Here is a 15,000-nt window from a genome sequence, read left to right as displayed (position 1 = left end):
TGTACAGAGCTTCTTCTATTATGTGTATTGACTTACTTAGCTTGAATATTCTCGGTAAATAAATACAGCATTTGAGTCACGATTTAACTGAGTTACTTTAGATAACGGCTATAATAAATCGTCCGCTAAGAGACATCTCTTTCCCCCGATTTCTCTTCTGCTCAAAAGAATCAAATAATAGTAGCCTTAATAGACCGACAAGCCTTAACGTGAAGAAATAACGTCGGGATTTGCGGTTGAAGTGTTAAATAAAACGGGTCGAATATTCTCAGGTAGCGCAGCGCCCGAAATGCCAACAAACTTAAAACAAATTTTAAAAAGCGATAAGTAGAGTATACGTTTTCTGTGATTCCCTATGTCCTTTTGCTTATTTCTGTTTTTCAAGATCGACTTCTTGTAGTGTAAAGTTTTACCGAATATCAGCGTTGAAGAGCATTTGGGAGTAGAGGAATAAACTACTTAGTTAATATATTAATCTGGGATTAGCGTTTAATCGGCTTTTGAACAACCGGGCCCGCGTCTATGAGTACAAATGATTTTGTTTCTGGCCACGCCAGTAGTTGCGCTGGTAAACGCAACATAAGACCTCTGCTCCTCGATATTCAGGGAAATGTAGTTATTTGTAAATAACTCCATCTAAATTTGTGCCAAATCCCCAAATTTCTTTCTTTGAATATTACACCTTCAAAATTATACAATTGCACAAACTGTACTATTGTACACTGTATTGTACGAATAACGGCCACTTCTCTAAATTATTACTAACCATCCTTGAGTTTTCACAACTTTCAAACACTACTCGATTAGCGACCTTTTCCAGCCTCCCGGTCCTTTCTCTTTAACGTTTCATGATAAATTGAAAATAAATGTGCCATTCTTTAGCCGATCTGGAAATTTTTCCCTGGCGATTGTGTCGCCAAAAGATCATAAATAATGCTTGAAGTAATGCATGACATATTACAGTCGCGTTACTAGCGCAGTAAAAGCTGCGCACCAACAATTAGCGCCAACGTCCTTAAGATAACTGGCCTGAACTATACTGGCCAATAGGCTTGTTATGCAGCAACAAAAGAAAAGAGAAGAGGTTCAGGGGAATATTTGCATTTTCCTTGGTTTTGAACAAAACAAAATTTCAATTTATCCCCCTGAACCTCGACTCTGTTCTTTTGTTGCAGCACGATTCGAAACTAGCCTTTTGATAGTCCTGTTCCGGGACTCCCTCTTACCCCGCCCTGAAAATGGGCCTGGAACCCAGGCGGGAAAAGAGAGAGTCCTGTATTACTTCCAGGCGCATTCTCGGAATGAACAAATCATATTGCATTAGATGCCAGGCTGAATATGTAAATAAAAGGAACCTTGAAACTCCCGCAAAAAATCGTATATGAAAATTACTGTGTGATTTGCAGTGTCAGGAAAGAGAACATCTAAATTATGCCTCGTGGTGACCAAACGAGGAGAAAAAAACCCCGATCGCAGTGATGTTGGACAATTTTTGCCCAATAAATGTAACGACTGAAGGAAGATCGCAATAAATCGATGAACTAGTAAATATAGCATAGGATTTCACTAAGCGGCAAAACAGCTCAGAGTCAGAATTTCATATTATCTGCAATACTTTACCTTTAACAATGAGTTTCAGAAGTAAAGTGCTTTTATAAATAGCAACAATAAAAGCAAGGTGACACACCCTTTTAAGTAGCATTATTTCATCTTTATTAATTAATATTCACGAAGAAATTTTAACCAGAAAAAATTGATATCGTGACAATTAACGTCCGAATAACCGATGTTTGACTGTGTATATATATGTATAAATTTAATGGGAACATCATTGCTTCATAATTACGTTATCAACACAAACTGGTATGCAAAGAAACAAATAGTCCAGGTTGCGATTTAATTTCGTTTAACTTTTTATCTAACTTTATCAGCAATAATGCTCAGTTTATTTGTCATGCAATCGTCTTTTAGTTTTTCCGATATAAAAATAATTGCAGTCTCAACAGGGAGCTCTACATAAAACCTTAGCCGTTTGGCCACGGCCTTAAGTCTGTCCTTGTAAGGAAAGATAGATTTAATGCGACGAGTGCTTTGAAAAATTAGTCTAAGGAAAAATTAAAAGTCTGAGTAAATTACTCTACTCTAATTAATCAAAGAAAAAATACTTTGTTTGTCACCGGTGTTTGTGTATTCTTCCTGTAGTTACGACATTTTTTACTTGACTGTTTTATGTTGGGTATCCAAACAATTTGTCCCCGATTTTGAATAAAATTGGTAGGCCTGAACTCCTGAAACAATCACAGTTTCAATAATTACTGGGCAACTCAAATATATGTTCACTGGATCAGTGCAATTAACACATAACTAGGTCGACAGAAGTAATGAACAATAAATAATGAACAATAAACAAGAGTTCCAGCATCAGATTTATTAGTCTTTGTTGAGCGAGTCACATCCACGACCTATAAGTTTCAAGGAGTCTCGTTAAATCAAAATTTGATATTTTTCTGCGCCAACATCATGCAGCTGTTCAGATGGGTTTCAGGCACGAAATTCTATATTTTCGTATGTCATCCATCTGATCTTCCACGATTGGGACTCACGATAAGAACGACTGACTTGCAATTAACCTCGGACTCGGATCGAAGAAAATCGCAAACATAATAAGGGGAACAACCATGAAGCAAACAGACTTGCCAAATCCTGTTGCAGGTTTAACAAAGCCATTATTATCGGTAACGACTGCATGAATAGCTTGCACTTGTTCCGCCTTAGGCACAAAGGTTAAGTGGCATTTCAATTGCCTCCGGAAACTTGGCGTTATAATTTCGTTTGACACCAGCGTAAACGCAGTCGGAGTCTGGAGATTATCAGAGTTTTTTATGTGTTCTGGTAGATCGTTCCAAAGTTGTGGCGAGGCGACAGCGAAAGCTCTAGATCCATAAGAGTTCAAATTATAGCTGGTAGGGTTAAGACGGAGCGATATATTCTTAAAGGACGGTAGAGACTTATCAGTTCTTGTATGTACGAGGGATACAAATCATGCAAAGCCTTGAAAGTGAGAATTAAAATCTTAAACTTTATGCTTTCAGTAATTGGTAACCAGTGTAGATCTTTCAAGAGGGGAGTAATAACACCATCTCTCCTCTATATTCACGATTGTGGTGAACTCTTAATATCCTTTAAATTCACTTTTGGCCGAATCGGAAAATACCATAATAATCTTTGTTTCTCCCCCCAAATTTTGCATAAGGATTGTTTCCAGTTTCTCTTGGGACTTACAATGGTCCCAAGAGAAAACAATGCTTATACAAAATTTGACGGTGTTTTTTTCTGGGTGAAGGCGTTTTGGTTTAGGAAATGCGCCATCGATAATAGACCATTCAACAAAATGTGCTCAAAAACATCGTTAATTAAAAAGAAAGAAGCCAAAAAGCGACTTAAAGATAGCTTTGTAGAACACAATCGAATGCCGAAATTTTGCTAGAAGAAACTGAACACTTCATTGGAAAATGAGAAAAGAAATTTGAAATTTGAGAAATGTGATAGAAGAAGAGGAAGAAACGGCAGGACTTGAACGGAGTATATATTGTATGCTGCCTTTACAGAAATCTTGTTTACTTGGAACAGCAAGCTTAAGGACTTCAATGGGGCTTGAACCCCGCGGCCACATTGCGACACTGGTGCGACGTTCTAACCAACTGAGCTATGAAGCCACCGACGTCGGGAGTCATTTGTGGGTTCTGATTTTCCCGTGAGGAATGAATGAATAAAACCTTCACTTGATTGCATATCCTCAGTTCAGTATATGATTCATTTCATATATCATTTTGTTCATTTAATGATGAAACTGTTTGTTCGTTTAAAATCACATTATCCCACCCAAGGGTGAATAACCATGTGTTAGCATAGTTGAAATTTACATAACTGTCAAAAGCTCTCTAAAAGTGTATTTCATTAAAAAAAACTGAGATTTCCGAAGAGGAAAAAGGAATAACAAAGAAACAATATAAATGCATTGGTCTATGAACGCTCGCCCATTGTTGGCTAAAATGCCCTTGTTAAACCTTTCAGTCCTACACTTAAAAATAATTGAGTTTATTTGCTGCTTTTACGACAATCAATGAGCAGAGGCCCCTGTAAATGGTGCAAGCGTGATTCGGGGTGGTGTCATGTTATTCCGCACAGGCAACCTATAACGACAATCCAGATGAGATTTCTAAACAGGAAAAAGGAATAATAAAGAAACTATATAAATGCATTGGTCTATGAACGCTTGCCCATTGTTGGCTAAAAAGCCCTTGTTAAACCTTTCAGTCCTACACTTAAAAAAATTTGAGTTTATTTGCTGCTTTTACGACAATCAATGAGCGGAAGCCCCTGTAAATGGTGCAAGCGTGATTCGGGGTGGTGTCATGTTATTCCGCACAGGCAACCTATAAGGACAATCCAGATGGCCTTAATAGCAATGCTGTGAATCTGTAATCTGCTACCCTCTACTCTATTTATTTATTCATATATTTTACATTTTTTTCTACCATGTCTCGTATGTGCAATTGAGGTGCAGTCATGGTGTCAGGCGGAGAGTGGTCTCCATCACACTTAAGGACGGTGCTTACTATTGTTATTGCGCATACGTTCTGCGATGCTTACCAAGGCAGGGATATTTTTGCGCGGTTTAAGACTATGCAAATAAAGTAGATCTTCGTAAGTACTCTTGGTATCCAAAAAGAAAATTGGGGGTAACCATGCACTCTTTAGAGATAATTGAGCGTCAAATTGAGAAAGAACGCCATACATTGCTTTGTATTTTAGAGCTTTTTACCAATATTGTTCATGAATTATCTTTGAAAAATGCGTGGTTACCCCCAATTTTTTTTTTTTTGCATTTCAATAACACTTGTTAAGATCTACCTTTATTGCATAATCGTAAATCGGGGCAAAAATACCTTTGAATTAGTAGGCACTCACTACAGAGACCTAAAAGACTATATGAAGCCTTTTAGTTGGGATCAGCTAAAAATTGCTTAATTCTTCCGGTTAAGAGCCGAGATCACATCTATCTTTCTTTTATAACCCGCACTTCAAATATACATTTCTCTTAATCATCAGTCCTTTCATCGGAATAAATGAGCCCAACCAATGGTTCTTGTTCAGATTCTTGCAACAAGTTATTTCGCTATAAATATTCAGTATGGTCTTAAGCAAAACACCCAATGGACGTCGAAGTTCTCAGTCGAAAGCAATTTCAATTACTTCATTGTTGTTAAACTTGGAAAGAATGTGGTCAAACTACAACTGGCACATGTGTGGAGTAACGACCGAGTCCTTGCACAGGACAAAATATTTTCAAAGGTCGACTTCCTTCAATCAGTGGTCAAAGAAGAAAATGATGAAAGAATGAATGAACAAACAAGCTCAAGTTTCACGTCACGTAAGCTTCCTCCAGTCGATTCTTGTAACCTTGTCCATGGGGTGTCATTTAAAATCATCTTAATTATAAAGGACTCAACGCTAGAAACAAGTTCAGAGCTCATCATACAAGACGATGATTAACTTCACTGTTGTTATACGGATGAAATATGTACTTCTTTCTCAAAAAGTACGACTCGGGTTGGCGAGCGCATTTTCTCCACGGTCGCAGTTTTCAGTGAACCCAATAAAGTTACGATTACCTGATAAAAACCATATTTTCAGTCTTCTTTCTTTATACTACCGTTTCGATATAAATGTCAAAAATTGTTGTGAATGCCGCCTGCAGACCAGAATTGGGCTATGGCTGAAACATTTTATTACGCAATTAAATATAGCTTTTATTAACAACATCGCTTGTCTTATAATCACTACATTTAGTCACAATTGGGTATCTTCCTACCTCTTTCCATGGCCCTACCTGCGAAATGTATGCGGTAATCAACATACCAACATTTCAATTGGAAGTAACACAGGCAAGCCACTTTTAATATTGGGATTGACTAATCCCAATGCACGAAGCCTCTTACTTTGCGCAGCGGCCTTGAATAACCCAAGTAAATAAATCTGGTACTTGAGTTCATGATTCGGCTAACAACTGAAATATATCTTCCGCTTGGAAACTTGTCTTTCCATCCGATTTCTCCCTTTCTCAGTAAAATTTAATAATATTGACCTATAAAGTAACAAGTCTCAATAAGACAAAGTTAAGGTTGCGCTTCTTACGAAATTCGTTAGACACGCTTGTAATGATCGTCTGTTTAGGAAATTTCCGCCGGTATCCGGAGTGCATTAAAATTCCCCTTCGGACCTTTGTCATATCTTTGAGTTAACCTCTGGATATCAGTGTATCAGTGTAAAGCTCAACACATACCAAATATTAATTTGTCCCAAAACTTGTCAACTCTAACCCAATCATGCCAGTTCGGAGGATTATCCGATCTTTTGCCACATAGCCCACCAGTATAGAAAGAGCTAGGAATTTAAGTGGTATGGGAAAAAATGAACAGCTTTCTAAGAATATAGTATGACAGGAGATGTCCTTGCAACCAGGACGAGGACAAAAAAACCATGAAAATACCTTTAAATGAAAATATGATGCTGAAAACCGGATACAGCTTCCTTTAAGTTGGTTATATAAGCAGTATCGTCCAAGTACGAGGACAACCAATTTAGTAAAACCTTCAACAAAGAGTTACAAGGATAGCAATACAGAGGCAGGGCATTTAAGAAGTTAGAGGTAAGTAGCAATTATTCATATACCCAATGTAAAAAAAATAAAACAGTAAATGGGAAAAATACCAATAATCCTGAGAATATTTTACTGTACCAAACTCGAACAGTTCATGAAGATTGTTATCATAACACAGTAATACGATGAGGATGAGAATGACTTTCATTGGCATTATCATTATCTTCATCATCACGAAGATCATTATTATTATTAGTGGTATTATTATTAGTATTATTATTATTATTATTATTATTATTTGTGTTGTTGTTGTTATGTGTAAACAATATGGGTGTCGTGATAGTTAAAAATGCTGATTTTCTTGCTTTTCCTTCTTCAGACAAAAATCAAAATGGCAGCAGACAATTGCAAGGTGTTGATCGCTGTCATGTTCCTTACAGCAACGAGTTTATTGGCTCTTGGTGCCTCAGTTGGAGGACCCAAGAGTACGCTTGAAGTTCTCGTATATCATGTGATTCCCCAGAAAGTCAGCAATGCCACCCAACAGGTGTGAAAGATAAAATTAATCATCAACAAAAATTAGACAGCAATTTGTCTTCCTGCAATAATAACAAGACGCGGCGAAATTATGTAACGCCAGTCACTGAGTTAGTAGCTTAATATAGATTACTCAGTAAATTTCCTGAAAAAATAGTCGGTAATACCAAAGAGATCCGAAATTTGAAAAAAGCCCTTATCGCCGGAGTTGATTTTTTTCAAGTTTTTCAAAGTAATCAGCTTGAGTGAATTTTACTGAGTTCATCTCGATTCGCGAGACTCGTTTTTGATCCGATTACTCTCAATTCTCTACTGAAGAATAGTCACGGGAGAATTTCCTTATTCAAGAATCATATCTGGTAGTAAATGAAAAGTTTCATTGTAGCCACAATAGCCAAGTAGCACTTAAAAAAAGAAAATTCTGCGAAAGCGTCGCCATTGGGGTCAGGTTTATGTGCGTCTGTATTGCCGCTACGAAGACAGACAAAACGTAGCCATTGTGAGCGCGCAGGAATGGTGGACAAATATTATAAGTATTTTTTTAATGAATGGTTAATCAACAGTGTTTTAAACCATGTTTTGCAGATGAAAACCATGTACCCTTTGATAACCTCAAGCAGTTTCATCCAGGTTGCGATTGTGATGTTGCCAAACTTGAATATGCAAAGCTGCTCCTCGAATCAAGTATGTATGGATGAATGTGTTTTTCTGAGACTCCTAGAAATGCCGTTTCATAAAGCACTAATTCACCGCACGGGAATTCCCCATTGAGAAAGCATTTCCCTATTTAAAAAAAACTTTGCGCGAGTTTTCGACTCTTGTCGATGGGCCACCTCAATTGGAACGGGTTACGCCCTCGTTGACTTTCACACATCGAACCTTCGAGGTACAGAAAAAGATCGTCATGCTTACCTCAATTTTTAGTTAGCAAATTGAAAGCGATTTATGGCCAGTGCTTGATTGAATTTTTCGATTTTTTTTTATCAACAGAAATTGGAAGACAACCTAGCTATTGCGTACAAGAAGCTTTTTGAATTTAAAAGTCCGCTGTACATGACATTTTCTTATGAGCAAAACCAAACCGGATCTCAACACGCGCTGCTGACTCAGGTTCTGAAAGACACAAGTTACTATATCAATGGTTCAACGTTTACCCTGCAGCGTATGGTAAGACACAATTTTTAAGAGTCGGTTGTTAATGAAAAAGGTCTTTTATATCAAAGTTGGCATTCATCAAATTCAGTCATTTCAAGCCCGTCACCGTTATTAGTAAAACCGTGCGGATTTATTGAAACAAAATCAAGTTGTCCTGGGATTTATTATCTAAAACAGGTCGTCCAATAACTTGATGAAAAACGAAAAAATATAGCGCACAAGAACAAATAACATTTGAAAAGATCTTTGGAGGTGATCTAAAATGGAATATTGCGGCATGTTTAATTAATTATTGCACAATTAAACATTTCAGATGAGAAAGCGACATTTTGCTGTCCCTACTGTGCAGACTGGAATGTCTGAAGCTGACCTGGATAAATTCTGCCGTAAATATCTTCAAGCTCTTGTCGACAATAATTTAGCGGTAGGTTTTTTCACTGTACATGGTTCTGCATATTTGGCAAAGTTGAGAAGAGAAAAGTCCTTAATAACAGATTTTAAAATACATAATAGAGGTGTCTCTTTTATCAAAAAACACTTCTTCAATAGCATTCAAGTCCGTCACCGACACAACCCAATAATCATTTTCATTGGCAAACAAAAGGATAATTTAGTGGCCGTGTGCTTATTGAGCTAAACAAGGAAATTGGAGGTTCCCTGGGAGAATTTTTTTCCTTTGGTTTGAGATGGGTGGCAATAGAGAGAAATAACTGATACGGGTTCGAAATGTTACATTGAATTTAATAAACCGCGTTTCTTCTCTCTGCAGAGTCTTGTTATCACCAACGATGCAGTGAAGATTTTTCGCAACTATCTCATTCTCTACACATTTCAATCTGTCAACGAGCAAGTGGCTCAATGTGTTTCTCTTCTTTGACGATGCACGAACGGTCAACTTGAAAGCAGATCGAAGATGGATTATTTATTGTAGTAATATTTATTTGAACTAAAACACTACGTAACGAGAAATTCTATTTTTTGAGCCTCCTCAAGTTTATGAGCATAATTTTGTTATTGTCTTTGTTCTTTTTAGTATTTCGTTTTAAGAAGTGTTAAGCTCCCTTTAGTAATTGGCCGATATTGTTCATATCAAATGTTACTGATTCGAATCAGTATATGCAGTAGTCTGTGTCAGATGTTAAATACTTATACGAAACCATGTAAACGTGTTGTTGTTAAATTAACAATAAAACGTTGGGAAATCTTTCGGATGTACGCCTGTTTCTTGATTTTTGACCCTTACTCTCTCATCAAAGTGAGACCTTAACCAATCATGCCCATTTAATTATTTTTTTATTTTTTTATTTTTATTTTTTGTAGTTCTCTATAACCGCCTCGTTATTTATTGTAACCATCCTTTATTTTATATATACTGAGATTTTCGCATCAAATTTTGCTGTGTGAAAAAGCTTTTCGGATTTTACTTCGACCAATCAGAGAGGCGAGACGAGTGAGTTGCGCTTACTCGTTCGATTTCAGATACTTTACCAACTCGTGTAAAAATCCCGCACGCGCGCACTTTCCATGAGGTAATCTCTATTTTTATGCTTTTTAAGTTCAAGCTTACTTGCAAATAGACTTTTTCCAAAAGATATAAAAATGACTTTCGTTTGTTTATAATGAAAGGTGTAGTAGATGATTTGGCGCCCCGATCATAATTTTTCCCGAGTCGTGTTTTGAGAATTGTATAAATTGTATAGCGGTGGGTAAAAAAGAAGGTTCAACATGATGCCAACCAAGGGCGCAGGAGGATTCTGGGGTGCCACTCCCCCCTCCCCCTCTCATCCCCCCCCCCCCCCTCCTTTTGTAAGGCTTTTTATAAGCAAACGACTCAAAATACTCAATCTGGTTAATACCCTCGTTGACACATAGTGACCGCCCCTTCCCCCCACCCCCATCCCCCTTTTAAAAATACTGTCTACGCCACTGCCAAGGCCTTACTCAGACCCAGCAAATAAAGACATATTCAGTCAGGCTTACAGGGTTTGAAGATTGAATGATCACCTCGGTTCAAAGTGGAAACGGAGAGATAATCAAGGGAAAAAATGCTACAACACTACCGATTCAGCATAAATTTCATGGTCCTTTTTGATATTACATATTTCTGTAGGAAGCTCAAAATTGTGTTGGGACCAAGAAATGACCATTCTAGAATACCTGTATCTCTAAACCTTGAGATTTTCGTACATAATTTGGACAATAACACCTTTTGTAGGTCGTCTAAAATCAATGGATGACATCCATAAGGGAAGTTTGATGCCCCATTAAGCGCTATACTCAAACAAACCACTTAAGCTTCATCAAGAATAGCTCCTCGCCAGTCACGAAATCTACAAGATATAAAAACACAAACGCATACTTTGGACGATATGTAAGCGAAATATAAAAAGTCTTCTTTCTCAGATAAAATCAAAGACGATTAATACTTGATGCTATCAAACGATATCAGCTCACTTGCTATGGCACTAAAGTACCTTTCAATGGTATTAAAAGGGACACCTAAAACTATCGGATATTTTCAGTTCTCCTGGAAAGCTATTCTGACGGGTTCTCGATTAAAGAGGCATTTAACACGTTCATAAATTAAAAATATATGCAATGTCACATAATTACTGTAAGAAATTTTGGACGCTGACTTTTGTCAAATTCAAATTGAGGATGACCGAATATTTTCGGTTGAAACGTCTTCATTAAGTATAAGTGAACGGCGTTTGACGTTCAAAAAATTCAGCATAGTTCGTTTTAAATGTCACATATTTGAAATTTTGAAATGAACATAAAATGAAAGTTAGAAAGATCGTAGCAGTTAGATGCGCAGGCTTACTTGCAACTGCCTAAGTTGCATATCACGTTCAAGCGCTTGACGTCCTTCAAAATCCTCAAAATGGTTTTCTATCAGTTTCCAACTAATAATAATTGAAAAGTGGATAAAGTTCTCGCATTACATAACAAAATATGAAGTAATTTCAACGAGGGGCTTACGAGTCGTAACTCGTTAAAACGTTCTCGTGAAAAAAGAATCAAAAAAAAAAAAGTAAGGGAATGTAAGTTAACATTAATTTAATTTTGTTTTCTCGGTGGGTTATGCATTTGCACTCTCGCGAGTCAAAATGTGAGTGCTTACAAGGATATGGTGTCGTTTTATCTACAAGTATACGAAAACAAATATTTAGTAGTTAGAGTGTATTAGAACTGCACGAGAACCCTTGCCTTCATACAGAATGAACTCAACTAGGACAGCACCGAAAGGAAAGCTTTAAAAAATCCATTACGTTTAAGGTTGAAAATTTCAGGCTGCTTTTGGTGATGATCGTCTCTAATTATAAGAAGTGATTTAACGTTTTTGCGTTGCGAACCGATCGTTGGTAATCAGTGTTTCTTCGATTTGAAAAATAAAGTTCAATAGAAGGACTAAAGGAAATAGTCATATTCAAACGAAACGACTCCACTGAAATAGCGCGGAAAGAAATGTAAATATGATATCAATCCCAAGCGATCGCCACAAATAAATTTGAATAGTACGGGATGTTTTAACCATACGAATTCTACAGTACTCATTCTGTGAAGAGCCACAAACGTCAAAGCCAAAGCATGAAATTTATACGCTGCAGTTTCTCTTTGATAAGAACTTAACGCAACGATTTTAAATGCCCAACACACGATACTCGTCTTCTTGCATTTTTTTTTGAGGGTCTGAAATGCACTTCCAGAATCTGTAAGTCCGTTGTGATTGGTCTACGTAAATTCGAGCTCGTTTCAGCAGACGCTCGTGGGGGAGAAAAGCGTGACGAATCCCTTCTGCGTGCGCCTGCGTGGGAGGCTACATGATGCGCGGACATAGTTCCAATTGATCTGATCACAATCTCGTTCCCAGAGTCTTCGTTCTCATTGACCAGCGGGTCGGGTTACGAGAGACTCTGGGATAATCCGTTCGGATAAAGTTTTTGATTGGTTGAAAGTCTGAGCATGAGCAATCGATTTCGGTCACGAGGCGACTGCCGCGAGACGCGAGGGGTTTCAAAGAGCACCGCATGATTGTTAATGATGGATTGGTTCGTTGATTAGTTTGGAGCCAAAGCAAAGAGTGAGAACCTATTAAATCTAAAGGAATGGAATCGTCTCTCACTGAGTAATTATGTCTTTAAAATGTAGTCATACCGAGTTTTCAAATTGCTGTATATTGTTATATGAATCCATAAGATCTTCTCTTATAGTTACTTACGTACATGTGAGTGTCCGGGAAAGGTGCGAGAACCTTTAGCAGATGAGTTTTTGGGTTGATAAAGAGTTACTGATGCAAAGAGAACAGGTTTGGCTTGTGACAGTGCTGTTGAACGCTTTGAAAATATCGTGGAAGGCCCGTCTCTCTGGCAAGCAAAGCAATCCTTTCGGTAGGTTGAAATGTTTACTCGCATTTCATTTGGGTTCATTACACTGTACTGTTCTCAACCTCCATTGGAAGAAGAGGCCAGATCAGATAAAGAGAATCAAATCAATGAAATGTCAGATGTACAACTCACATCCAATGGAACTTGTCTTACATTTTAGGTACTTAGAAAAAAATGGAAACTTTAGTTGTTGATTTTGTTATGCAAATACTTAGCTTAACGTTTATGATGAAATTAAAAAAAGGTCTAATATAAAGCTTGACCATCCTCTGGAACCTATTACTTGTAGCACTTAAAAAGCAGGTACAAAAATGACACCATTCTCTTGAGTAGTTAAGTACTTCTTTCTGAAGTACATGTACCTTAACATACTACTACATAAGGAGTTTTTTTCCGTAATTGCTCAGCCCACAGTATTGATTACAGTGGCGATTATTATTTGCTTATTGAAGCCACAGTGGTCAAGTGTTTGAGACTTCAAAGGTTGGTTGACTGTATGAGTTCTGGCCCCAGTTGTTTGAAGGGTGGATAGTGCTATCCACTGGATAAATCACTATCTAATGGATAACTCAATTGGTTTTGGTAGTGTTTATCTGCTAGATAGTGATTTATCTGGCCCCAGTTGTTCTAAAGGTGGATAACGCTATCTACCGAACAAATCACTATGCACTGGAAAGTGCAGTTGCTTCCGCTATTACTTATCCACTGGGTAGTGATTTATCCGGCTGATAGCGCTATCCATCATGGTGGGTAGCGCTATCCTGACTTTAATCCATGTTGCCTCTCTATATGTACCCACATACAACTTAATACTGGCAAATTTTTGATAGACGTTATAACAAATTCTGTGACCGGTTAGCATCCCATTTAATGGAAGGGACAAAGTTTTTGACTGCTTAACCCATTGACACCTCAAACGCCCTAGCATGACCCCAGTTGACTACTAGAATCTCCCTGGCATTAGACAGAGTAAAATCTGTCAAGTCTCACTCCCAGGGGTCAGTGGGTTAAAGGGGATCAGTGATACCCCTTGTTACTCTACAGAAAACAGAGCTAAGTGCTGCCATAAATGAACTACCTGGTCATTTAGTTTCATTATCTAGACACAGACTTTATGCTTTTACATTGTGTTTGGGAGCAACTTTACAGCAGCCTATACGGGAAGGAATTTGACAACGTTACTTGAACGATTATTTGAATTAAACAGTTTTAAGTGGGGATGTTCATATGCTCTGCCCAGAGACCGACGATTATGAACAACAGCTTTTCATTATTGTTGACAATGAGGTTCTTCTGGAAGTAAGTTCATACAAACAGAGTCCTTTCTGCTTTGTTTGAGGTACATCACATGGTTAACCGAGAGTATCCAAGAAAGTCAACATGTCTGCACTGAGTTTCTTGAGAGTATGTGTGAGAGTGCATATTTTATGCGCTCACATAGGCACTAGGGCCGATAAGGCCACACATGCCAATACATGACATAGTGTATGGCGTGTTTATTCTGTTTTCAGTTTTGTTCGCTGTTTTGGTTTTCTTTGTACTTTTATATCGTGTCCTTAAGATGTTCAGCTGCCAGGGTCTTACTGCGTAATAACGTGGTAATTTAGAGCAAAAGAAGCCTGTGTCACATCTGGCGTAGTCGGCAGGATTACCACACAAGGATATCAGACAAGACCCTGGCGGTGGGAAGAAACTGTGAGTATTATCTTAGTTCATAATGAGCGAAGAAGACTTTGCGGCCCTTAAAGACCAGGTCGAGGGACTAAAGCTGGCACTTACTAAGAAAGAAGCGGAAGCTCAGCAGACTGCTGCAAACATTGAATTGATGGAGTTATAGCTTAAGAAACTACTTAAGCAGTCTAAAGATGAGAGTGCGGAAGGGAAAGGCCCGGGAGAAGAGAAAGAACATGTAGTGTATGTCACCCCATCACGAAAGTTGGAGAGGTTCAGGGGAAAGCCTGCTCAGGAACCGATCCGTGGATAGAAGACGCTAAGGCTATTTGTGAAAGTAAGGGATTAAAAAAAGAGCAGACCGCCCCTTTTCCAGCTGGAACACCTAGCTGGAGAGGCTCGTCGAGAAATCCTGGGGAGGGGGAATGAAATCAAGAGCAATCCTAATCAGATATTTGCCGTACTCCTGAGAGTTTTTGGGGATGGGGATAGCTTACTCCAGCTGCAACAGCAGTTTTTCTCGTACCGCCAGAAAGAAGGGGAAGATGTAGTGTCGTGTTCTTTGCACCTGCTACGGCTGTTTGA

The 15,000-nt window shown here is 38.1% G+C and overlaps 1 protein-coding gene across 1 annotated transcript; it reads left to right on the top strand.

The window, feature by feature from the left end:
* The first annotated feature begins 6,650 nt into the window (after positions 1–6,650).
* On the top strand, positions 6,651–9,666 carry LOC138006494 (uncharacterized). Its single transcript, XM_068852856.1, has 6 exons — positions 6,651–6,712; positions 7,044–7,211; positions 7,787–7,885; positions 8,192–8,368; positions 8,670–8,780; positions 9,126–9,666. Exons 2-6 carry the CDS (start codon positions 7,056–7,058, stop codon positions 9,231–9,233), a joined length of 651 nt encoding a protein of 216 aa, XP_068708957.1. The 5' UTR covers positions 6,651–6,712; positions 7,044–7,055; the 3' UTR covers positions 9,234–9,666.
* Positions 9,667–15,000: the final 5,334 nt, after the last annotated feature.

Source organism: Montipora foliosa, chromosome 6 (assembly GCF_036669935.1).
Source record: "Montipora foliosa isolate CH-2021 chromosome 6, ASM3666993v2, whole genome shotgun sequence".
NCBI classification, from domain to species: Eukaryota; Metazoa; Cnidaria; class Anthozoa; order Scleractinia; family Acroporidae; genus Montipora; species Montipora foliosa.
Note: the sequence above shows the minus strand (reverse complement) of the source record. Positions and strands in the feature narration are given on the sequence as shown.